Source organism: Phaseolus vulgaris, chromosome 10, assembly GCF_051622355.1.
Source record: "Phaseolus vulgaris cultivar YP4 chromosome 10, ASM5162235v1, whole genome shotgun sequence".
Lineage (NCBI taxonomy): Eukaryota > Viridiplantae > Streptophyta > Magnoliopsida > Fabales > Fabaceae > Phaseolus > Phaseolus vulgaris.
Genome location: NC_143507.1, coordinates 37892120 through 37919048, shown reverse-complemented (window position 1 = coordinate 37919048; position 26929 = coordinate 37892120). Strand labels below are relative to the sequence as shown.

The following is a 26929-nucleotide window of genomic DNA, read 5'->3' as shown; positions in this document are numbered from 1 at the left end:
CCTTTCTAATTAACAAGGTTGCCTCTTTAGTACTATAACATAAATTACTTTACTAGGTTTTGTATGGATCCAAACTTAGACTATCACTCTTTAATAACTTTAAAGTGTTTGACTTATGGAGGAATTTTTCCTTCTATAAAAACAAATTTACTCATCATGCCACTCCATCCATCTTTGTCGGCTATCCTAAAGACTATAAAGGATACAAATTATACAATCTAGAGACTAAACAATTCCTTACTTAAAAGGTATGTTTTTTCATGAAGCAATTTTTACTTTCAAGGAAGGGCTTCTTCTAATTATTCTTGCTCCTTAATTGATGAATTTGAAGCCTTTGCTTATCATCGAGAGTGTTTAAGAAACTCTCTTATTTTTCTAACTATGAGTGCTTTAACACCTCACATACTTGTCCCATTCAAAATTTTCATTTTTTGGACAAACTTAGTCCAAAATACAAAACCTTTATCAATCATACTCCACTACTTACGAGTCTCAATTCTATCATTATGTAGTACCTGTTATTGCCTGTTAACATCGGTCGGACTTGGAAGTGACTCCAAGCTGAAGCAACTTTGCTTGGGGTGTTGAACTGAGCAGAAGACGCTTTGTGACAAAGGGGGCTCCAACTGTTGATCACACCTCGACGATCAAGTCTTAAGAGTATTCAAGCTATCAATTTGTATCAATATAGGGTTTAGAAAAACTTACCTTTACCCAGGGTCTTAAACCCCTTTTATAAACATTCCTTCAACGATTTTCATCAACCAGAATATTATTTCAACAACAGGAATATAATCTCAATAATAATAATATAATTTCACGGTAAGTACATTCTGTTAACGTGTACCTTTTATTTTTTGGTACAATGCCACATCATCCCTAACAACTTTTATTTGCATTTAAAATATATATACACTTTAACTAATTCAGTTATTCCTTCTGTTGTTTTTACTTTAATTTTTCTTTCCATATAGACTACCAAACATCTGGGTTGACCTCATAACGTGTCATTGGGTCCATACCATCCCCAAGCCGAGCTGGGTATTTCTCACATAACCTGTCTAACCGAGCTTACTACACTTAAGTGTTTGGGTTGAGGATCCGAGCACGTTCGAACAATACAGTACCTTACCTTAAATGGAAAGATAGTATGACTCAATAGATCAAGGATTTGGAAGTTAATAATACTGAGATTTAGCTCCTTTACCTGAAGGTAAATATGTCATAGGAACATATTAGTTTTCAAATTGAAATACAAAATTTTGATTCTTCAATTGACAAAGGCTACACGCAACATGTTAGGATTGATTTCTTATACCACTTTTTCACCAGTGGTCAAACTTACTTTTTTGTAAGGGTTTTATTAGTTATTGTTGTTACAGAAAAATGGAACCTAGAACACCTACATATCAACAATCCATTATTAAATGATAAGTTTTTTTAGGAAGTATATGTTCGGAAAAACGGGTAATTTCCCCACTAAAACATAACCCTAACAGAGCTACCCGACAAATAATATTGAATAAACAGAGCAGAATAATAAAAGAGATAAAGAGGAAAAAACACACCAGAAAATTGTTAACGGAGTTCGGCCAATTTAGCCTAATCTCCGAGCACAGCAAAAACAGCTCACTTTTATTATTATGGGAGAAGATATTACAAATTGGGATATATAACAATGAAGGAGGAGAGTTTAATTTATAACCCTCAAACCTCCTTCCCAAACAATGAACCCACCGATGTGGGACTTGGGATTAAGCCAAAATCAACAAATCTCCACCTTAGCTTAATTTCAAGTTCTACCTAATACAAATCTTCTCAAAACATAACAAAAACAAACTTTGCAGTGCTTCAAATTTGCGCCTCCGGGCGCCAACTTCAAATGTGCAAGATATTAACCAAGTCTAAACAATGTTCAAACTTGGCCCTTGTAATCACCTTGGTGAGCATATCTGCAGGATTCTCCGTAGTGTGAATCTTAAGGAGAACAATCTCCTCTTCTTCGAGAATCTCACGTACAAAGTGATAACGAACATCAATGTGCTTCGTCCGTGCATGAAAGACTTGATTCTTTGCTAAATGAATAGCACTCTAACTGTCAGAATATAACTCAAGTTGTTTCTGACCAACTCCCAAGTCTTTAAGCAACCCATGAAGCCAAATTGCTTCCTTCACAGCCTCTGTAATCGTCATATACTCTGCCTCTGTTGTAGACAAAGCCACCGTAGACTGCAAGGTAGACTTCCAACTAATTGGCGCTTTTGCTAAAGTGAACAAATAGCCAGTTGTAGACCGTCGCTTATCCAAATCACCTGCATAATTAGAATCACAATATCCAACTATGCATTGACCAAGTGATTCATCTTGCTCAAATGTCAATCCAACATCTAAGGTATTTTGGAGGTACTGTAGAATCCATCTCACAGCTTGCCAATGTCCCTTACCCGGATTATGCATGTACCTGCTAACAACACTCACAGCCTGTGAAATATCTGGTCTTGTACACACCATTGCATACATCAAGCTTCCAACTGCATTTGCATATGGGACTTTCGCCATGTATTCTCGTTCTTCATCAGTCGTCGGAGATAAACGGCTACTCAATTTCAAATGAGGAGCAAGTGGGGTACTTACAGGTTTTGTATCTTTGTGTATACCAAAACGTTGTAGTACCTTCTGCAAATACTGCTTCTGTGACAGCCAAAGTTTTCCCCTCTCCCTGTCCCTGTTTATCTCCATGCTGAGAATCTTCTTGGCTTCCCCTAAATCCTTCATCTCGAACTCTTTACTCAACTGAGCCTTTAACCTGTCAATCTCAACTTGGCTTTTTGCTGCAATCAACATATCATCAACATATAAGAGTAAGTAAATGTAGGAACCATCTTCAAGTCTGCGCAAATACACACAGTGATCATATTTGCTTCTCTTGTACTTCTGATCCTTCATGAACTTATCAAATCGTTTGTACCACTGTCTCGGAGATTGTTTCAGTCCGTACAACGATTTGCTAAGTTTACAAACCCAATCTTCTTTACTATCAACCTTGTATCCTTCTGGTTGAGTCATATAGATTTCCTCCTTCAAATCACCGTGTAGGAACGCGGTCTTTACATCAAGTTGAGCAAGCTCCAAATTCAACTGTGCTACCAAGGCCAACAAAATTCGAATGGAGGAATGTTTAACAATTGGAGAAAATACCTCATTATAATCAATTCCCTCCCTCTTAGCAAAGCCTTTAGCAACCAACCTTGCCTTGTAGCGAACATCTTCTTTATTAGGAAATCCTTCTTTCTTTGCAAATACCCATTTGCACCCAATTGCCTTCTTACCTTTTGGTAATTGTGTCAGCTTCCACGTCTTGTTCTTCTTCAAAGACTGCATCTTCTCTTTCATTACACCTGCCCAATTACCACTCTCTGAACTCAGAATGGCTTCTGGGTAAGTGGATGGAATGTCATCAACAACTGGAAGTGCATAGGCAACCATATCCATGAAACGAGCAGGCTTTTGAATATCTCGTCTCTGTCTTCTAACTGCAATTGGCGCTGATTGTTGTTGAGATTCTTGGGTAGGAACCTCTTCCTCATCTGACTCTTCTTCTACCATAGGAGAGTCACTTGTGGTATTTCGTGTTGGGATCACCACTGTCGGCTCAAACTCCACCTACTTCCGAGCACACTCCACCTGTTGTGGAGTATTATTAGCTCCTTCTAGATTTACCTTCTTTAACATGGAAGATTCATCAAAGGTAACATCCCTGCTGATAATCGTCTTCTTTTCCTTTAGACACCACAAACGGTATCCCTTCACTCTAGGACTAAAGCCCATGAAAAGAGCCTTCTTTGCCCGTGGATCCAACTTTGATTCAATCACATGATAATATGCAATAGAACCAAAAACATGCAAAGAATCATAATTAGTTGCAGGTTTTCCAGACCATACCTCTAACGGGGTTTTGCCATCTATAGCAGATGATGCCAAACGATTGACGAGATGTTGAGCGCATGTCACAGCCTCAACCCAAAACTCTCTACCTAACTCAGCATTAGACAGCATACAACGAACTTTCTCAACAAGTGTCTTGTTCATACACTCCGACACCCCATTCTGTTGTGGTGTTTTTCTAACAGTGAAGTGCTGAACTATGCCACAATCTTGACATACCTTCAGGAACGGATCACTCTTGTATTCTTCTCCATTGTCTGTTCGCAGAACCTTAATCTTCCTTCCTGTCTGGTTTTCAACTTGAGCTTTCCACTTAAGGAAAATTTCAAGCACATCATTTTTGTTCTTCATAGTAAACACCCAAACTCTCCTGGAAAAATCATCCACAAAAGTGACAAAATAATGCCTACCTCCGATTGACGGAGTCTTGGCAGGTCCCCACACATCTGAATGCACATAATCCAGAATACCCTTGGTATTGTGAATTGCAATGCCAAACTTCACTCTTCGTTGTTTTCCCAGAACACAATGCTCACAAAATTCAAGTTTGCAAGCCTTTGTACCTTTCAACAATCCCTGTTTGGTAAGAATTTGCAAGGATTTCTCTCCAGCATGTCCCAACCTCATATGCCACAACTTCGTTGCCTCGTCATCTTTCTTAGTGCTAGAAGTTGATGTCGCTACTATCCCCACTATTGTACTACCTTGATAGTAATACAGATTGTTCTTTCTCACGCCTTTCAACATCACCAGTGCTCCTGAAGTTGCTTTAAGAATTCCATCTTGCATCGTCACAACTAGGCCTTTAGATTCTAAAGCCCCCAATGAGATGTGATTCTTCTTCAACTTTGGCACGTACCGTACTTCCCGCAAAATTCTGGTGGATCCATCATGATTCTGCAACTTGATTGAACCTATCCCAGTTGTCTTACATGGATTATCATTACCCATGTAAACAACCCCGCCATCAAGTTCTTGAAATTCAAAGAACCATTCCCGAATGGGACACATATGATAGGTACAACCTGAATCCAATATCCACTCATCTAAATACGATGATGCTGAAAGCGAGACAATTAAAGAGATATCTGCTTCCACATCATTTTTGCATTCTGCAACATTTGCATCTTGCAGAGCCTTCCTTTTCTTCTGCAGTTTTGGACAGTCTTTCTTCCAGTGTCCTTTCTCATGACAGAAAGCACACTCATCTTTGGCAACGGCTCGACCTTTAGACTTAGACCTCCCTCTTCTCCCCTTTGTCTGACTTTGCTGACGACCTCTTGCTACCAATGCTTCTTCTGATGTCGTTGATTTGGTTTTCATCTTATCCTGCTTTCTCAATTCATGACTATATAAAGCAGAACAAACAGCATCTAACGACACATTCTCCTTCTCGTGAAGGAGCGTAGTCTCCAAATGTTCAAATTCATTAGGAAGAGATGATAACAACATCAAAGCCAAATCCTCATCCTCAAACTTCACATCTAAATTCAACAGGTCTGCTATTAATTGATTAAACATAGTGATGTGTGCATTCATAGTAGTACCTTGTTGGTAGTCAAATCGGAACAACCTTTTCTTCATCAGGAGCTTGTTCTGACCACTCTTCTTCAGAAACTTGTCCTCCAATGCCTTCCACAGTTTGTGTGCAGAAGTCTCGTTTTTTACAGCATACTTCTGCTCTCTGGACAGACAGGATCGAATAGTTTCGCATGCCAACCGGTTGATGATGCTCCAGTCTTTCTCCTCTACCTCTTCTGGTTTCTCTCCTTCAATAGCAATATCAAGACCCTGCTGAAAAAGAGAGTCCAAGACCTCTCCTTGCCACATACCAAAATGTCCAGTGCCATCAAATATTTCCACCGCCAATTTCAAAGTGGACACCGGGAACCTCGACCATGATGACGAGGAGCTCGACACTCTGGATACATCCTTCGCTTCTTCTTCTTGATTTGCCATTACAAAATCAAAATATAGTATTCAATATTACAAATAATTTAAACAACCCAAGGCAAACCTTCGGCTCTTGATACCACTTGTTGGAAAAAACGGGTAATTTCCCCACTAAAACAAAACCCTAACATAGCTACCCGACAAATAATATTGAATAAACAGAGCGGAATAATAAAAGAGATAAAGAGGAAAAAACACACCAGAAAATTGTTAACAGAGTTCGGCCAATTTAGCCTAATCTCCGAGCACAACAAAAACAGCTCACTTTTATTATTATGGGATAAGATATTACAAATTGGGATATATAACAGTGAAAGAGGAGAGTTTAATTTATAGCCCTCAAACCTCCTTCCCAAACAATGAACCCACCGATGTGAGACTTGAGATTAAGCCAAAATCAACAGTATACATATATATTTCCTAAGACTACAAAACAAAAACAAAAGGATTAATTTGCTAGTTAAATAAATTTATATATGGACAAACCTCTAAATAATGGTCCTGTTAGTTCACTCCTCAACATTACTGCAACATGGTTTTACAATCTAAAATATTTTTTATTCACTTATGATTAGTTCTTGTTTTTCATTGGTCATTTTGCTTGTTTACGTGGATGACATTATATTAGCATGCCCTAAATTTTATTGTGTTAACAATTTACAATTGCTATTGAATTTCTTGCTCAACCTAAAGATCTTTGGTTCTCTCCAATACTTTTCAGGCTTGGAAATTGCCATCCAACAAGGGTATTTCCCTGAGTCGAAAAGAACATACTTATATTTGCTTGATGATATTGGTTTCTTAGTTAGCAAACCAATTACACTACATATAAAAAATTTCATTGAAAGACTTATGTACTTAACCATTTTCAGACCAAACATTATTTGTATTTCACAAACTAAGTCAATAGTGAAAAATCCATTGACTACACATTTTACCAAAGTCCATCATTTGTTACAACACTTGAAGCTTACTTTAGGTCAGTGTCTCTTTTTCCTGACCAACAACAAATTTCACCTTTCAACCTATGTTGATGCAAACTGGAACAATTGTTTAAACGCCAAAAAATCAACCATTGGTTTTTGTGTTGTATTTTCCTTAATGATTATGTGATTTCTCGAAAGTAAGCCAAACAAAGTACTCTGCCCAAATCTTCGGCAAAATAAGAATATTATGCCTTATTATTAATGGCTAGTGAAGTGGTTTGAATTCAATAATTACTCAAACATTTTGATGTTTCAATTGACACAATTATGCTATTTTGTTATAACATTTTTTCATGCACCTTGCTTATAATTCCTCCCATTATAAGAGATCCAAACATATAAATATTGAATGTCCTTTTTACTCGTAAGCTTGTTCTAAAACAACTATTCACTTTTATTCATGTCAAAATTGAGAATCAAATAACTAATATATTCAAAATGACTCTTCTTACTATTGCTTTAATAGTTTCATTAACAAGTTGGGAATCATAAATATATATTCTCCAATTTGAGGGATATTAAAATCAAATATAATTAGATATTTTATATTATTAGTTATTTTGTTTCCTAGATATTATAAACATGATATATTATCAATTATTTTATTTTTTTACTCTTCAAGGTTGTTACTATATTGCTATTATATTTAGTCCTCTCTTATATGTAAACATTATCTTAATTTAATGAATTATTTTATTTATTTTGTCCTTGATATTGGTACCATCATTACCTTATCTCTCACCCAAACCAACCCTTAACCCTATTTTACTATTTATTTTTCATTTTCATAATCACCGATCACCCCTTGTTAGGGATGACAGATAAATTAGCAATTGTGAATATTGTTTGAATTTGTTATAATTTTGATGGGGAATCCCAAATTGACTGGCATACCGATTTTTTAATTTCGACATGAGGGTGAGATGAGTATATATATATATATATATTGTCTCATCCCTATTATGATACATATCCTTATTTTAAACTATTAAAACACATTCAGTTTATTAAGTAACCTATAAACATTATTTTCATTCTATTTGATCATTTATTTCTTTTCACTTAAAAAACCATTCTTTTTGGTAAACAATTTTTCATTTTCTCTCTCAATTACTCGACTTATTCGTTATTCACCAAGTTCACTAAGATCCACAATGTACTTTTCCTTTCATCATAACTTAAAATACACATTTTTTTTTCTTTTGTACGATTTCCTTTAGAGGATGTAATGCATTTCAAAAGATATAAATTTTAATTTTATCGAATTAAATTAGTTTTAGGGCACACCCTTGATCATGCATGCTTATTTTTAATATATTTATTTGTTTTTTATTCTTTGTCATGTGAGAATGTATGAATATTAATTTTGAGTATCAAATTGTGTAAACCCCTTTTAGTTTATCAAGTAGCCTACAAAATTTATCTTATTCTTTTTCCTTTGGTTCTTAGATTCACTTCATTTGATAAACTCTTTTTTTCTACACAATTTTTCATCCTCTTTCTCTCAATTGTTTAACTCATTCAATATTCATTGTGTTCATTTAAATCCCTGAGATACTTTCCATGTCAACATCTGAAAATAAAATATACTATATGTTGTATTTGTTATGAAATTTCAATTACATGTGATTAATTACTTTTTAATAATTATTTGATATTTATGAAATTGTTGTTTTATACTCTATTTTAATATTTGTGCAATTGTAATTTTTTCCTTGAAACTTTATATTGAAGAAAAGAAAATGTGTCATTTTGACATTAAATTTTTTATAATACCATTTTTTGCTTTTATTTTTGTGCGTGAAAAAACTATTTAATTAATATTTAGGACACTACAAAAGCGGGTATGAGTATATTCGCTGCCAAATGGGGATAAAGATGAGACATTAATTTTATACCCGATGATGATGAGTATAAATTTTTACTTCAAAAAATGGACATGTATAGTCAATCTCATACCCCATCTATCCCGTGTTATCCTTACCCCTTTTCTAAACGGCTTAAAGATTGGAAGTCATGACAAAAGAGAAAGAGAACTTTGTCATATTTATCTAGATGGATTGTAAAGGAGGGATGCGTGAACCCCTTTACTAAATCCAACATAATGAAGAAACTTGCAAGCCTTCAAATAATTGGGGAGAACAAAGTTGTTAGTAGGGATGAGAAATAAACTTGTACTCTCGAGTATTGTCCAAACTCCTCCTAGTGTTAATAAGGATATATGGATTGACTGAATGTAAATATAAGCATGGGTAATACCCAACTCTTTAAACTAGTATGATGATGAGTATCAAATCCGCCGCTTTCAGATTCCTACATTCGTCCCTATTTTGAATTACTAAAATACCTTTAGTTTACTTGGTACTCTATTTCAAATTTTGTATGCAACCATGAATTCTCCATGCATCCTTTTGGATTCAATTATTGATAATATTATCTTTCATTTCCTTTGATTTTTAAATAATTATCCAGTCAATATTTAGGAGGATACCAATGCAATACAAATATTAGATGCAATACAATCATTATTCGATGGAAGTGAAAGCGAGACACAAGTTTTACACCCGTCGAATATTAGAGACAAAATACATGATGAGTTTTTACTTTAAGAACAAAAATGAACATAGTCAAACTCACACCATTCCAACTCGTTGTCATCCCTAATTTTGGTAAGAACCCACAATTTTGCATTTCTATATAATCCAAAAGCTTTTTTCACAATATCTTGTTCACATGTACAAATTAATAATGGAGATTCAGAAAAAAAATTGTTTTAGCATTGTGAATTGCTAAAGAGGTGCATTGCAACATTAGATGTGGTGCATGTTTTAGCATAGATAATGATTAGTTTGGATTTGACAAACTTGTGTTGAGAGAAAAAAAGTTTTTTTTAGTTGGGTAAGGATTTGAAGGTGCAAGTGGGAGAATGAATTTACACATTCAACCATCTTTGCATAGCGAAGAAATGTATTGCAAAATTGTTCAGGCATGGGGCATATGAGGAAGATAAAGCATGCAAGAAGATGACAATAATGATCTCATGGATTTTCGAAAGTACTCATGTGTCTTTTAATTGAGTTGTAAAAAAAGAATAATATCCACTCATAAAGGTCAAAACGAGTCAGGTCAATGTTATATTTGTATTGCATTAATTTATCATCTAAAAATTAAATTAATAATTTTTAAAATAGTGTGATAAAATTAAAAAAAAATCATAATAATGGAATAAAATAACTTATTAAGATGATTTATTATTATTATTATCATTTCCTTTTTATTTTTAGGATTCTTCAAAGTTAAAGTTAGTATTGTATGGACTTAGAACGAATGAGTTATGGGCCCCATGTACCACATAGAGGTTGCAGTCAAATAATGTGGATTGTTACCACTTTACATTCCAACTATGAGACAATAGACAATGGAACATTTTTAGATTACCCACAATGTCAACTTTCTTGAAACAATTTAAAATTAGATTAAATTATTATTGAATATAAAACCTTGTGGGTAGGACATCTAATGAGATATTATAAAAGCTAAGTCTTGTTCATATTACATGTACTTAGTTTAGTGGTATGTTACCAAGGCCATATTTAGCTTATTCACAATCACATAAAAGACCATTAACACATTTAAGTGTGCAACCATAACATTAAGTGCCAACTTCAATATATTTGACAAAAAACCAACAATCTTTTGTACAAGGTGATGTTATAGGTATGATACCCAACATGTTTTTTTTTTCCATAATGTTACAATGTTATCAGGCTATTCATTGCATCCCAACAATTATACAAGTCTCACAAACTATTTTGAAACAACCTCTTAAGGTTCTATTGGAAAACATCAACTTTACATATTAAAGAAATAAGAGGCTTTCATTTTGGAATACCACAAACTTCAACGAACAAAATTAATTGAAATATGTAAACTAACATATTTGTTACTTGTTATGTTCCCTAATGCATCACCTTATCAATTTATGCGTTAACACATTTCTTTGTGTAGGATTACCCATCTATCACTCACATATTTAACAAATACAAGTCACAATGAACAAACAACTCTAATAGTAATAACACGATCTTCAAATACATCACATATAGGACAATCTATAACACAATACCATGAGTTTTTAATCATTTTATATTTTACTTTAACATTCTTGTTTGTGTAAAATCAAGGTAGAATATTGCACGCTTCAGGAAACACAATTGTAATTAAATTCATTAAACTAGACCCCTATTAGTTACCAAAACATATGAGAGTGAATTGACTTTTAAAAATACACCTCTAAGTCCTTCAAGAGCCTATGTAAAACTATTTTCACATTCACATCCCAATAACACAAAGCACGGTGAAAAAAGTCATCATAATGGATGTCACACCAATAATCTTAAGTAAAGACAACCTATATGTGTTAGTTTTGTATGTATTATCTATCAACAATACTATGTTAAATGCATTGAGTAATTAAATTAAATCCAGATATGTCCCGAACCTTCAATTGACCTATAATATGAATATACATGTCATGCTCAAGTAACTTCACTAGATGTTCCATTTTGATACTATGACCATTTTTTTTCTTCGATATGCATACATTGTATTGTATACTAACTTTATGGTGGTCACACTTTGTTCATTGTGCTCTTTCAATGTCAAAATAATACTTGTAGGCTATAACAAATTTTTCGTCATTCCACATGCATGAATTTCTCATTAGTTGTTAACATGTCCATATATGGATGACCTACTAACATATCTTTCAAGTCGTGATCATGACATCCATAAAATAACTTCACACTCTATCCTCCATTGTCGTTCCCTAGTTTTCCTCAAATTCTAAGGGACAATCACATTATCTTAATCCAATAACAACTATTTGTAAATCCTGTTTGTATTGTATATATTTGTTCAGCTCTTTCACAACCTAACAACACGTGTTTTTATTTCTGGTTGACCATTTTTTATATATGATCTCATTATGACAATGACAAACTCAAACTTAAAGGTAACCCATTTGACGTATTCCAGTAAGTCATCATGTGTAGTAAAAAGTTACACAAATACATTTAAATATAACTATCTATAACTTTTTCTCATTTTGAAAATAAATATAGAAAAAATGTGTATTACCTCATGTTGTAAATGCATGAATGCAATCCCTTTTAATTATTTCAATAATTGAATCACAATTGACAATTAGTCATTCCCTCAACATCATAAAATATACCAACTTCGTCAAATAATTTATTTGAGAACTCCCATTCATTTGCAACTTTGTCATACAAATTATAACACGTTAATATCAAGACAATTATGCATCCTCCCCTAACAAAATTTGAAATACAAACTGTAATTTACAATATATATTGGAACATGTCATCCATAACTACTAAAGAATATTTTTGAAATTCATAAAAAATAAATTTAAATTTAACACTTTAAAATTATATGTGTTCCACAATTGCTACTCATCATTTTATTGCTAATCATAACATTTGATCACGTGTTATAGAATTGATTAATTATAATTTTTGAATTGTTTAATTATAATTTTTGAATTGTGTGATTCATAATTATAATAATGAACGCTTCTATCTAATCATATAATTTAAAAAATATCTTACATATAATTACAAATTATACAATTGAAACCATAATTTTCTATTTTATATCATATAGTTTATAAATAAAAAATACATTATGAATGTACTTATTCAAACTAACCTTTTATAATTCTCCATTTTTTTTTTGAAATATATAAAAAAAACACTTACCTACACATAGATATGTAATCCATAGTGAATTTTGACTCCACGAATACTCATGCCACCAATGCTTCAAACAAGCCACAAGAAATGGAGAAGGAAGGAAGAAGCTCTAATTAGTATAAAACAAAGAGGGGCACTATGTGTTCTTTAAAAACAAAAGAGGGTGCATAGGAAAATCATCGGGGTGCAGGAAGAAAGAAGCTACTTCTTGTTAGAAAGGGGCCTTAACCTGACATACCAAAACCAAACCTAATCGGGTTCAGTTGCGAACGGTGTCGTTTGCTTGCCCCTATCGTTCGGATTCACTTTGCCTTTGACACTGACAACGATTCCAACTACAGACCACTAAAGTGAAAAATTTCTCAGTCACAAAATTTCTTACCTCTCTTTTCTCCTTGTCTCTTTTTCCCTTCGTTTTGTCACTCTGCAAATCCATTTCCCAGGTACACACGGTTTCTTTCTTGCATTTGATTTGAGCGTTTCATTCCCCTAAGTTCGTTTTAGAGAATTGTGGGTTTTCTTGAAAATGTGTTCTTTCTCAATAAAAAAGCATGCTTTCACACTCTTATGTTGTTTTTTTCTTATCCCTTTAATTTGTTCTGCTTAGCTGTGAAGTTTGTGTGATGATTGGGAGGTTTCTGAAATGATAACGTTAAGTTCTTTCTCACCTCAAGATGAGCTTGGGAATGCGCATGTCTTGTTGTGGTACTGTGGTGTGCTGGGATGTCCTTCTTCCCCCAAAGGATATATTTTTGTTTTCTGATTTGCTCTGAAAAATATTGATAAAAACACTCAATTTTTAGGTTAGTAAGTTCTGTTTTGAAAAATTGTAATAGAGTTACAGATGATTTATCTGCTGATTTTCTTAACTTCCTTTCTCTTCTTGGTTGTGAATTTAAAAGAATATTTGTTGGATAAGGCCATGAAAGTATGCATTAGAGCTGGTTTGGTACTGAGTGTCATCAGTGAAGTGGGTTTATAGGCAAGGTAAAGAAAAACTTTTAATTTTAATCTAACATTTGTTGAATTCTTTAAAGTAAGAACTAGCCATTTAGTTTTAAGTAGTTTGCTAGAGGTGTTCTGAGAAGTGAAAACCTTACTTGAGAGGCTGATTCTTTGATATTGGTTCAAGATGCTGCTTGAGCCTAGCTAATGTATGTTAACTATAGGTTTGATAGTGATGTCTGGTGTCGAAGTTTCAAGTATGAGTTTTTTAGCATAATCCTGTAAATCTTCCTACAACAATTCAGGCGAAGATAGGTGTAAATAGCTATTTAATATTTGTTTGGTTGTCTGAAAATAAAAGGGTGGGTGGGCATCATACGCTAGTTTTTACTATAAACTTTAAATATAGGACGTTTCTGTGATGATGGTTCACTAATTCTTAATGTTCAATTGTCCGTAGATATTAATAATAGAGCTTGAGTGAAACAAGTAACTTAGAAAGCACTTCTTAGGAAGAATTAAACAATTCTACACTATTACAAGTTTATGAAATTAAACAATTGTATTATGTATGCATTTGGTGTATCTACACAAAGCTATGGTGTTGACTTACTTCGATCACAAAATTTTAAGTAGAAAGTTGTAGAAAGTCTATCATTTCCTTCAATTTATGTAGTCTTAACATATACAATATGCTAATGCTTGTATTTTGGCCATGCTTAATATTGGAATAGTATATATTTGTTTGCCCTTCATGTCTATTTTGTCATCTGCTGCAGTTATTGATTTCTTATCCTTAACTTTGCAGCTCTCATTTTGAATTTGAGACATACCAAATCAATCCGCGTTGTGCTATTTGGAAAGTTCACACCTATTTTACATACTGGTTGAAATTTTGTGATAGAGATCTGTGTAACACTGCAAATTCTCCCATGGATCTTGTGCATTTGAATCATGTAGCTCGAGTAACAACATCCTGATTGAAGAATTCCTTTGACCGGTGGAAATATTAAGTGCTTGTTTGGGTTTGAAGTTTATTTTTAAAATCAGGAATCCCTTGCACCATTAATAAACTTCAAGTGTCCCTGTTTTCTTTTCAAATTGTTGTCAGATGTCAGAAACTGACTTGGCAGTTATTAAACCTGAGGTATGCTACCTTTTGTATAAAGGAATATTTATTTTTTCTTCAACCATTTAAGTTATGGCCCAATGTTTCATTTGAGTTGTGCTGTTGCCTGTTTGCTTTTGGTTGAATTGTTAACCTATTGCTTTGACCTTTATTTACCAGCTATCTTCTATACCATCTGTTAATCCATTTCTAATTTTCCTGTAATATTCAATACATTATTGGAATTACTCTATGTTCAATAATTTCGATAGGTTTTAGTAACTGATTTTCTGTAGTCTATATATGGATGCTGTAAAGAGAAGCTCGTAACTCTTTCAAAATAATCAATACGGAGGTTCTTTTCCCTTTTAAGTTTTTTTGTGTGTGCAAAACATACATGTCCTTTTTATAAGTTAACTGCCATTTTTTTCTGTACATTGCTGAATCCCAGCACCCTCTCAAATATTGCATTTGAAACTGTGTTTATTTGATGTGAAATTTTGATTATGTGAATAGAAGCTGCCTTTGAGTTTTCAGTTTTAATGAGTTGTTTTAGCATTGAAATGACTCTCTGGTGTAGTTTTCTCCTCAATCTCTGACAATGGAGATTGTTGGGAAGGGGTTGCGGATTCAAAATTGAACAGTGTGTGCATGCATCACCCATCAATTAAATACCAGGGAGTTTCAGGGGTGAATCTCTCTTTCTAGATATTCTTTTAAACCATTAGATATTCTTTGAAAGCATTAGTCTTGCATGTGGCTCATTAAATTCTGTGCATGATCTTCTCCTTGAATCACTGAATTCATTTAGCTTAGACAGATAGTCTCTTTAATAGCTTTTGTATTCCAATTTTTCTATTTTTTCTGGAGAATAAAAAATGTTATTCTTTAATTTACTCCAGTTAAACTTCCCTACCAGAGAATCAAAACCTGGCATTGGTTACTTTCTTAAGTTGAGACTGAAACTATTCTGATGCTTTTTTGTATTTTCAGATGATGAAGCCTTATGTCTGGCTTCAGACTTCAGACGATTCAATCCAACAAGTGGAACAAGAAATTGCAATGTTTTGCCCACTTATATGTCAAGAAATAATACAAAAAGGCATGGGATCTTCCAAGAATTGTGCAATATGTCTTCCTCAACAAGTCAGTCCTTCCATGTTGAGCTTAATTCTTGATTATTGTCGTTTTCATCAAGTACCAGGCCGGTCAAACAAGGTTTGACTTCTTTTTTTTTCAATGCTCTTACTTAGTTACTATCTTTATACCTGACAAGACAATTCCCAGTCTGAACTATAAATGTGTGAAGTGTTTGACTTAGGGATTGTTCTTTTATATAGGAACGTAAATCTTATGACGAGAAGTTTGTTAGGATAGACACAGAGAGGCTTTGTGAATTGACATCTGCTGCAGACAGCCTTCAGTTAAAACCGTTGGTTGATCTAACCAGCCGTGCACTTGCTCGAATAATTGAAGGGAAGACGCCAGAGGAGATACGTGATATATTTCATTTGCCTGATGATCTTACAGAGGTGTCTGGTGCTTGTGAGAACTCTGTATGCCAATTATATTATCTTGGATTTTCTATTTTCATTTCTCACTCATTCTTTTGACCCAGGAAGAAAAGTTGGAGCCATTGAGAAATATAACTGCTGATCCAAGGATCAGGCTTTTGAATCGTTTGTATGCCAAAAAGAGAAAAGAACTAAGAGAGCGCGAAAGGTTAAAGGTGCCTCCAAATTGTTTCTTTATCTTTGACAAATTTTATGCCATTCTGTCAATGTCACTTGTAGCCCTTGTTCCTTAGGGTTAAATAAGTTTTTGGTACCTCCAAAATTGGCCCCTATTGAGAGTAGTGCTCCAAAATTTGCAGTGTTTTCGAGACCCAACATTTAGTGAATATTTTAGTTTGGTCCGAACAGTTACTGTGTTACTTTCAAATTAATGGTGTTAATATGTTAATTTTGGCAATGTCATATGTCAACATACCTGCAAATGATTGATTGGGTGATTACATGCCATTAGTGTTAATTTAAAAGTAACAAAACTGATCTCGGGACCTAATTAACATATTTATTGAATGTAAGGCATAAAAAAAAGTTTTGGAAGCACTAAAAACTTGTTTAACCATAATTTTTAATTAGGTAGATGTGTTTGAACTTCTATTTCAGAACTGTGCTGATCAGCGTTGCTAGTGGTTTATTTTATTGCATTAGCTTGCATAGTTTTATGAGATTGCATTGTATCATTTTTGAAACAAAGCTAGCAATGTTGGAGAAATGTAAATTTATTTTGTTGAAAGAGTTTCATAAATGTGAAGAGAAAATTTATGTTTTAAAACATTTTTGGTTCTTATACTTTACCTTGATTTGGGTATGATCCTTATAGTTTAAAAGTTTGGTTTTTGATCCTTATAGTTTTACTAGTTTAGGTTTTGGTTCCTATGACTTTATCTTTAGGTGTTACTTCATCTAATATAACAAACATTGATTGAAATGGTGCATCTTGTAGGGCAGGTGTTTTGGCGTATTGCTATTAGTATGAACTGTATTTGTAACCTAAATTTTGAAACTATAGACCTAAAACTACACTTTCGAAGTATAGGGACTTAAACCAAAACTGAAGTAAGTTATAGGGATTAAAGTTGTATTTAAACCCAAAGTTGTAAAGAGAAAGGACAATAAACAATCATCATCAGCTAAAAATGAAAAAAAAGGAAGAAAAAGGAAAATCTGCTGCGATGCTCAAACCACACCACTTGCCTTATCTTGCCCTATACCTAGTGTTGTGCCATAATAGATTAAAATTTAAAAATATTGTTGTTTCTCTCCAAACAAATCCATAGAAGTGAGCATAGGTTGCATAGTGTGACAAATTTTTTGCCTCTACTAAAGCTATGAAAGATAACGTGTTATTTGTTTCTTCTATTTCAAAGATGCACCACCAACCTTTGACAACACTGGTGCTTGTGTTCTTGCTTAATTTTTATTCCTAAATTGTAGATAAGCTTGATTTAAATAATCTGTTTTCATGTTTCAGAATGTTGAAGTTGAAGAAGAACATGTGGATGATCGTTCAGTTGACGACCTATTGTCTTTTATCAATGGAAAGGATGGAGGTAAATTAAACATATTAATCCTCCTTATCTTTTGTTTTCACTTCATTTTTTTTGTCTATTGATTGATTAAATGTATACTTATCTCATTCCTAATTGGTTTGCACCTCATTGGTCATAAGAAGGCCCTTGTGAACCATTAGATGAGCTTATGGATTGGTTTGGGCCATTATCCAATTGGGCATATGTTTCTTCATATTGACAATGTAATTCTGAATGCTAGGATGCACAGATGTTAAGTATGGTGGTCTGTGGTGTAGGTAAATATGATGACACTCTATATTTGAGAATATCTGGGCAGCATTTTTAGATGATAAATTCTTGCTACTCCAACAAAGTTTATGACAGCCAAACTGAAGTAGTGTTAGCCAAACTGAAGTAGTATTGACAAGAAGACTACTACATCTGTCTCCTTCTCTGTATGAGCTTGACTAGCTTCTTTTACCCTTCAACTAAATTTCATGTAAATTGATATAAGAAATACTTAAACATGGATTCAAACTTTGACTTCTTAAGTTTATGGAATTGCTGTGAATATTGTTTTTAAATCATTTTAATCAGAAAAACAAATAAGTAAAGTTATCTACAGATAGAATTTCCTTTTGTCTTTATAGGTGTATTTTTTTATTTTCTTAGTGCCACATTTCGTTAATGTTGTGAAAGTGCACTATTTTGTCACATCATTTAGGACGAGATTTTTTTATGATTTTTGGTATTTGTGTTGTAGTTAGTTACTAATTACTTTTTGAAATTATTTTTTGAGATGCTTTTAGGGAGTATTTGTTTGAGAGCTATAGCCCTTTTATATTTTTCTTCTGTCCCCTTTTGAATTTCTTACTGGAGGTGAAGAATTTTGTCACAGATCCAAAGGGAGTTAAAACTTCAAAGAATAAAAAAAAGAACCGGAGGAAAAAAGAGCAACAGAAGAACTCTTCTTTGAAGGAGGCATCTGAACTGAACAAGAAGGTTGTTTTAAATGTTCTGCTGTATAACGTATACATCATTGAATTATTTAGCACTAGATCAATTTTTGAACAAACAAGGTTATGGTCTGCTCAACCAAATGTTGAAGTGTTTATTGCCTTAATTTTTTCATACAATAGGAGGCAAATGGTCATGATATCAGACACCAAAGTTCTGAAGCTGAGAGAATAAGTGAGACCTCCCATTTACATGATGCAGAGGATGATGCTTTTACTTCTAAGCCTGAGTTTGATGATGGTGATATGGATGATGAGATTGATCCTGCTTTAAAAGAAAAGATTGACAGGTGGCATTATTTTCTGACGGAATGTTTTATACTACTGTATTATTTTTAAAATCTATTGTATTTTTATGGTTGGTATTATTGTCCTTGGCATATTTGTTCTTGCTCTTGCAAGTCAATAACTTTTATTCTGCCTAGTCAGCCACATTGCTGAATGTCTAATATGAACTATTGCATATACACATGGTTATCAAACTCGCAAGTTAACTTGTTAACTTGTTTTACTTTACATTCCCACTTGCCCTAGACGAGTTAACTTGGAAGCAAACTCGTTTGTGGAGTAAACTCAGTAAATTCACACTAAACTTGGTTGAACTCGCGAGTCTCCAATTGAGTTGGCGAGTTCAAAGGGTTTTTTCTTTAAACCCAAAGTGACCCGTTTCTGAACCCAAAATCAAACAAACTCACCTTTCTCACATTAGGGTTTGTTGTTCTTCGTGGTGGTGCATCTCTGTTTCGATCATGGTGGCATTAGTGGTCGCTTTCTCTCTTTCATGGTCGCCTCTTGCGTCTCTGCTCTGATTGTTCTCGTCTCTGTTTCGACCGTGGTGGTGTGTCGTCGTTTATAATCTCCGTTCTTCGTGGATCTCAATATTTAGTGAGATTTTATTTTACTTTTCATTATTTTTGGGACTTATGACAGGTCCTAGTGCTAAAGTTTCTTCTCAACTCAATGCATATCACAAATTGTTTGTTGATAATTTTTGTTTCACAAATGGAGAGAAAATTGACAGAGAACTTTGAGGAGACAAGGACAAAAAAGAAAAAGCAAAGATATAGAGATAAAGAGAAAATGTTTGGTAAGTATTGGAAAAGACATGTTGTAATTTTGATGAGAGAGAGATGGAGAAAAAGAAAAGGAGAGAGTTGGTAAGAAAGAAAATTAGTGAAGGAAAAGAAATAAAAGAGGAGTTGAGAGAAAAAAGAAATAGTAGACAAGGAGTTGAGAGAAAAATAAATAAAAGAGGAGTTGAGAGAAAAATAAATTAAAGAGAAGGAGTTGAGAGAAAAAGAAATAAAAGAAAAAAAGTTGAAAAAGAAATTCAAGAAAAAAATATAGAAGAAAAGAGAAAAGGAGAAAGAAACAAAAAAGAAATTGCCAACAAAAGGGGAAAAATAGTAATAAATATACTTTTTATGATCATGCAAATATTGTTTTGTCCATTCAACAATGTGAAGAAGAATTTTTCATGAGATGTCTCAACAACACATCATTTGCTATCAATCAATCAATAATGTTTGCAAGGATTCCAGTTATGGAGTGAAAAACTAATAAAAGGATGATCTTTGATCCTGGGATTATGTTTCTCTTGGAGGAAGTATACTTATGGCATTTGATGACAAATGTCCTTGAAGGAGGGAATGATATGATATTTAGGGGGTCAGTATAATTTTGGGTTTTCTTTGTAATTTTTATTATGTTTTTAATTAAGGGGTGGTTGAATGGTCACATGGAAAGATAAAAAAACACTACAAGAAGGTCAATCTTGTAATAATGATGCATTTTGTGGGATATAAAGACAACATTAGTGGGAATTAAAGGTTACTTACTGAAGATTAATGCGGAATTTAGAGGGCCTTATATAATTTGCCTATAAATGGTGGTTTATCTCGGTAAGAGTAAGACTATAAATGTTGCATTTAATATGCAAGGTAGAGAACACCTTGACTATGAAATTTCTAGAACATTTTAGTCTTCTTAGGCTTGCCATTTCATTTAGCAAGAAATCCTTGCTATAAGGAAAGCATTTACTATTCTTTGCCAACAATTATCTTAGTGGTTACCAACCTTCCCATTATAATAAATGGAGGACAATATTACTTCAAAATGAGATGAATCTTGTAGAGAAATTGTTACAGCCAATTAAAAATTCATGGAGCCAAAAGGGTGTGAGCATTGCTTGTGATGGATGGAGTTATCCTCAAAGAAGATCCCTCATTAATTTCATGGCTATCATGGAGAACGGACACATGTTTCTAAAAGTTATAGATTGTCCAAATTAGGTAAACACAAGGGATTCATTGCCAAGCATACAAACAGAGAAAACTATGGATTTTGGATCATCAAATGCCGTGCAAGTGGCGACAAATATTGTTGTTGTTTGTAAAGTAGCAGATTGAAGCCAAATTTCAATCTATTTATTGGATTCCATGTGTTGTTCATATACTAAATCTTACTTTGAGGAACATATGTGCAACTAAGAATTAAAAAGAAAATGTTGTTTACCAAGATGATAATTGGTGGGATAAGGTGGATTACAGACGTTTTTTTTATTACACCAATCTATGATGTTCTTCGCCGAACTGATAAGGAAGCATCTTCTCTTCACCTAGTGTATGAAATGTGAGTTTCAATGAATGGAAAGGTGAAGAAGGCCATATATGATTGTGAAAGAGGAAGAAAGTGAAGGTTCAATCTTTTATGAAGTGGTTAATTCCATATTTGTTAGTCTAAGAGTGACATGCCTCTTCATTGTTTAGCTTATTCTTTAAATCCAAGGTGATTAACTTTTATTTATATATTTTTTAGGATTACGTAATGGAGGATAAGGCTATGCTATATATATATTTGTTTTTTTTTTAATTATATGTATTATAGTCGTCTGTGGCTTAGTTAAGATTGTAATTGAGTTCCTCCACATCGAGACATTGAACTTGCTAAATGCTTTAGGAGATTATTTCTTGATATGAATGCAGGAGACGAGTGAATATAGAGTTTGCTAACTTATCATATGGAAGAGAATGTTTAGATGATCTTGATTCATTGAGTGATATAGGCATAACATGAATCCGAAAACATGGTGTCTTGTTCATGGTATTAGTGCTCCAATACTTGAAAAGGTTGCCCTTTAGTTACTTGAACAACCTTGTTCATCTTCACGCTATGAAAGAAATTAGAGTACTTATTCATTTATCCATTTTCTCAAGAGAAACAAGATGGCACCACATAGAGTGGAAGATTTGGTAGTTGTTTGTGACAATCTTTAACTTCTTTCAAGGAATACTTCACAATATCATGAAGAGGAGACAAAAGTGTGGATGTAGGTGGAGATGATTTTGGTTAACTTGTCTTTAGATGAACCTAATCTAGAGGGTGTTTTTTTTAGAGATGACAAAAGGGTGAAATGTCTTAAATGAATTAGATCCTCTTCTCACTTTTTTGCATGTTAGATGAATGAATTATATCCTTTTTGTTTTAGGCAACAATTTGTTATATTTGACTAGGTATTTTTTAGATGATTTTGAATGTATTAAATAATTCACGATGATGATCAATATATATATGAGTGTGTGTGTGTAGTGGTGGAGCTTTGTTGGGAGTGAGGTGGGCCTCGGCCTCCCAATTTTTTTTGCTCATATATAAATTAATATATGAATAAAAATATATTTTTAGTTTTAGTATTTTTATATATTTGGCACTCCAAAAATTTTGTACATCTATTTTGGCACCAGCAAAATATTTACTGAAGATCTGCCACTATGTATGCATGTATATGTACATGTATACCTGTGTTGTCGTGTCCTGCATTTGGGAGATCAATAGTGTTGCCATGTTGTGTTTGTGTTTGTGCTTCATAGTTGGTTACCCAAACTAATAGACTTCCAACTCTAGGTTATAAACCAGGGCTAGAAAATAAAGTAGCTTATCCTCTATCGCTTAATACCATTTCCATTAGTCTGTATTGCGTCCATTTCCGAAACTACGGGATGAGGTATAGAACATCCTAGGTTGAGATACATCTTTAATGAGATACAGCCCTATCCAACTTCCATGCCGAGTTATGTTTATTGTGAGGGTTGATTGTTTTTAACAGGCATCTCACGTTGTCTTCCTACTTTTTTTATTTCAGTGTTAACTAAATTTCATGATACAGTAACAAGAGGGCAAAATAGGAATCTACAAGTGTGGTGTTGCTTTACTGAGACGAAGCTCTTAGTCAATTGAAATTTCATTTGCAGCATTCTCCTAGCAAGCAAACTATTAAGTATGCAAAGTCAGACCCCAAAGGCAACAATCTTTTGTTTGCCATATCTGTCCCAAGCTATTCCACACTAATCTGGCCCCTTCCAGATGGTGTTCTGCATTGGAAATGTGGCCTATAAGTTACAGTCATCACCATCACAGCTCGAATTCATACCATTTTCCATTTTCTCAGCTCAAAATTCCTTGAAGAGTGGTTTTGCAGACTTTTTTTTCCCCAAATGGGTAGAGATTGGTGAAGTGGAACCTTCCACACAAAAGGCTATCTTATTCTTAGCAACTAGAGAGATTCGACGCCACGGTTCCACAGTGGTGGAATGGCTGATCTTTTGGTCGTCCCTGCCAGTGGAAGAAGCATCAAGGTAGCTTGCTACTTGCATTCAAAATAAATTTCCCACTTTCTGCCTTGAGAACAAGGCGGATTTTAGAGAAGGTGGTATTTATAGGAATCAGCACAATTTGGAGAAGTCTTTTAAGGTCTATACTCAGGCCCAAAATGACAATTTTGTCTATTTAGAATTACCTATTTTTTGGAGAGATAGTTAGAGAAGAGAGAATTCTGTTACAGGGGGCAAATATGATAAATTGGAGTCCAAAGATCTTCTGTGACTTCGGGGAGTTTTGCTCCTGGATTTTTCTTCTTTGCTTTTTGAATACAAATCATACCTCCCCCTGTTAGAAATTATCATAACAGAGTGAAACCTATGATATCTGAACACTTTAGTCCTATTTGGCAATGTTTATGACACTCTTTATTTACCTTCCGTATTTTTTAACATTCCATTTTAGTAACCTAAGATATCTCTTTAATATAAAGATATGTTTGTGTGGTTGTTACACTAGATTTCTTTTAAGATGATGACATGATGCACACTAAAATTTTATCTGCATCGTATCATCTGATGCAGGGAAGTGGAAGATTTTGCCCGAAGATTAAATTCTGACTGGCCAGAAAGAATGCAAGAACTTTTATCTTCAGGGCAAGAACGGAAGACGATGCTTTTCACTACAGATGGGTTTTTAAGGCGACATGCTTGTATGTTTTCACCCTTTGTTGCAGTATTTTCTCTCATCCACTATAGTTTTCAAGCTGAACTTCAAAAATAATTTGTGCTAAAACATTTTCTTTTATTTTCCTTTGTCCACTTTTATTTAGTATTGCTTGGAAAGTTAGGTCATTTATATATATTTTGGGTCTTCAGTTCACTATTTCCCTTTGATTTTGAATCTCACTCTTGTTTCTTTTTTACATCTTCATCATTTTTTATTAGTGTGATGACATGATTTTAGTTTTACTGTTTTCCAATATTTATTTTCTTGTTCTATATACTTGGTGATGCTTGTTTGTCTGTTAGCTAATCAATGGGCAGGGTGTCAATTGTAGGTGCCATATCCTAACAATTAATATTGATCTCAACTTTAGATAGTTTAGTAGTTTTGTATGTTTTGTTTTTATATGAATTGTGCTTGAATTCATTCAATGTTTGTGATGGGTTTTGCTAATGATTAAGAAATCAATAAACAAAAGCTTTTGTTAGAATTCATGGCGGGGATGCATTCCTAAGTGATACATTAAATGCTGTAATTTATTTAAAAAAATCCACTTGTTAAGCTAGTTTATTTCTTTTCGTAAAAGAAAAAGAAAATTTACTCCAAATTCATTCATTTTTCAACTCTTGTAGTATTATTCACAACTCACTGAATCTCTCTTTCTCTCTTCAGGACTGAACTTAGAATGGAATTATGGAAATGAATCCTTACCAGAGGCTTCAACAATTTTGAGAGATGCTGGCAAGCGCAAGAAAAGTTTTGCATGTCAGTTGTTTTTCTTTTTTGCATTTCCTTTGTTTTATTCTATTCTTTGCAGTTCATTTTTGGTGGTAATTTTATTCTGGGGACTCTCTTGTACTTTAAGGTCAAATAAAAACAATCTCTTAGTTTGTATGGAATAGTATATCTTTATTTTTGTGCCTTCGCAGTTTTGCACTTTCATTTGTATGAATACATTGATTTTCTGTCAAGATATTTGGTGTGGGATAAGAATTAATCTTAACTTCATTGTGAGTAAAATTCACTTACATGAAACTCGGTTTAGCAACTTAAACCATGTGATTTTTAAATGTTCATTGTAATTTGCAAATAATGTTATCTTGTTAATCTTTAGAAAGAATTAAATGAAAAAACATTTAATACTTTTTATCCAGTTAGTGAGAAAATATTGAAATATGATTTATAACTATTGTTTTAACTACCCTGCAAATAATGCAATGTTTGGGACAGTAAAAAGTAGAGAAACTTGGAAGATAATTAGATTACTCATTCTCAATCTCTCATCTCAAACACTGAATCTGGGTTTACTCTCTTGGTTGTGTAGTTTATGTATGTGCTATCCATTTTCCTTTCTATTTGTTGTTACATTGAACACATTGCTTAGTTGAAATAAGGCAGTGAATTTGTTGATACTTGACATAATAGAATTATTTGGCCACCACTGTGTCTGTTTTCCATTAAAAACCTACAATCAGAAGTAAGAATGTGTTTACAGAGGGAAAAAGGAATACAGAAGGTAAGAATTAACCTGCCAAAAGTAAAATGTTTACTTGTCCACCAGTTTTATTTGTGGAGATACTCTTTTATGCATTCTTGTAGATTGAGCAAGAAATTTTAAAGTAACCAAATCCTTTATTTTTTGTTCATGACATACAAATGGCAGTTGATTCCTCAGCCTGCATCCTCATCTCCAAGATCAGAAAACCCTTTTCCAGTTTGACTTCTTCCTTCATCTCCAACATCCTTCTCATCAGATGATAAGCAAAGTTTTACTGGCCACTGTGTTTCATTGGAAGAGTGTTATGTATCTCTATTTTGGTTAGTTTTTTAGTTTCAATATGGAATATGTTCACAGATTCTCTGAAATGGTGTTTTCAGAAGATTTTTGGAATGGACTGTTTGGAAAGCTTCTTTCCAAGAATGTCTATTTTGAAAAGACAATCCAAAATATAAAAGGCAATTACTTTTAAGTAAAATGGGGCTGCAGAAAAAAATACATTCCGGATTTTTTTTCTGGAACAATTTTTAGTAATGGAATTTTGATTTTTGAACTTTATTCTGAGTTTTATTTTCGGATCACAATAATCTCTTATGCTTTTCTATAACAGAATGAAGAATATTTTTGGAAATTTAAAAGTGTCTACTTTACAATAACCTTAAAATCCCTACACTTTCTAAAAAGATACAATCTGAATTACAATATAAAGTTTAGGAATTGGAAAAGTACAATTCAAAATTTGAATTTAAATTTGAATTATTTTGGCTGTGAAATGCATGGTTGCATTTTTTAGTATGAGTTTTTTTATTCTAGGTCCCATTAAATGGTTTAATCTGCGGATTTTTAGGGTACCCTATATCAAAATAAGTTTTTTCTCCTTTAATTTCATAATTTCTTCTTCCATCCCATAATAAGAAATGACCACCCCTAATCCTGTTATCACATTTTAAAACTAAATTTCAGAATACATGATTAACTACATTTTCGTATTATACAATATATTTTAGATAACTCATTCTAAATTATGTAATTTAAGATTAAAAATTACCTTATTTTACATTACTTAATTAAGAATATTATTCTGGATTATCTAAACCAAAGATTTAGTCAGGGAACACCTAAGAAGATGATCCGTGACATAATGTGTTTGATTTAGATTATATTTTTTATGTGTCAATTTCATGTGCTTTCTCTCCATGCACAATGTAAAATAAATTTAATTTCAATTAATGTTCACAAAATATTTAATTTTTTTAATCAAATACAAATGGTACATGTATCATTTAAATTAGTTATCCAAATA

General features: G+C 33.3%; 1 protein-coding gene across 8 annotated transcripts; it reads left to right on the top strand.

The window, feature by feature from the left end:
• Positions 1-12822: 12822 nt before the first annotated feature.
• On the top strand, positions 12823-26184 carry LOC137818602 (SKP1-like protein 21). Of its 8 annotated transcripts, XR_016516349.1 has the most exons (12): positions 13103-13464; positions 13564-13648; positions 14415-14753; positions 15708-15932; positions 16055-16246; positions 16333-16443; positions 17754-17832; positions 18692-18795; positions 18933-19099; positions 23987-24114; positions 24801-24893; positions 25792-26184. XR_016516349.1 is itself a non-coding variant. In XM_068622124.2 (10 exons), coding segments are annotated over exons 2-10 (1044 nt in total). In that variant the 5' UTR covers positions 12840-13104; positions 14415-14717; the 3' UTR covers positions 24803-25136. The 8 variants fall into 8 exon arrangements, 3 of the variants coding, with proteins under 3 accessions (XP_068478225.1, XP_090152701.1, XP_090152700.1); XR_011082101.2 differs by lacking the exon at positions 13564-13648 and having other exon boundaries at positions 12823-13104; XR_016516352.1 differs by lacking the exon at positions 13564-13648 and having other exon boundaries at positions 12965-13104; positions 16055-16259.
• The last annotated feature ends 745 nt before the right edge of the window (positions 26185-26929 follow it).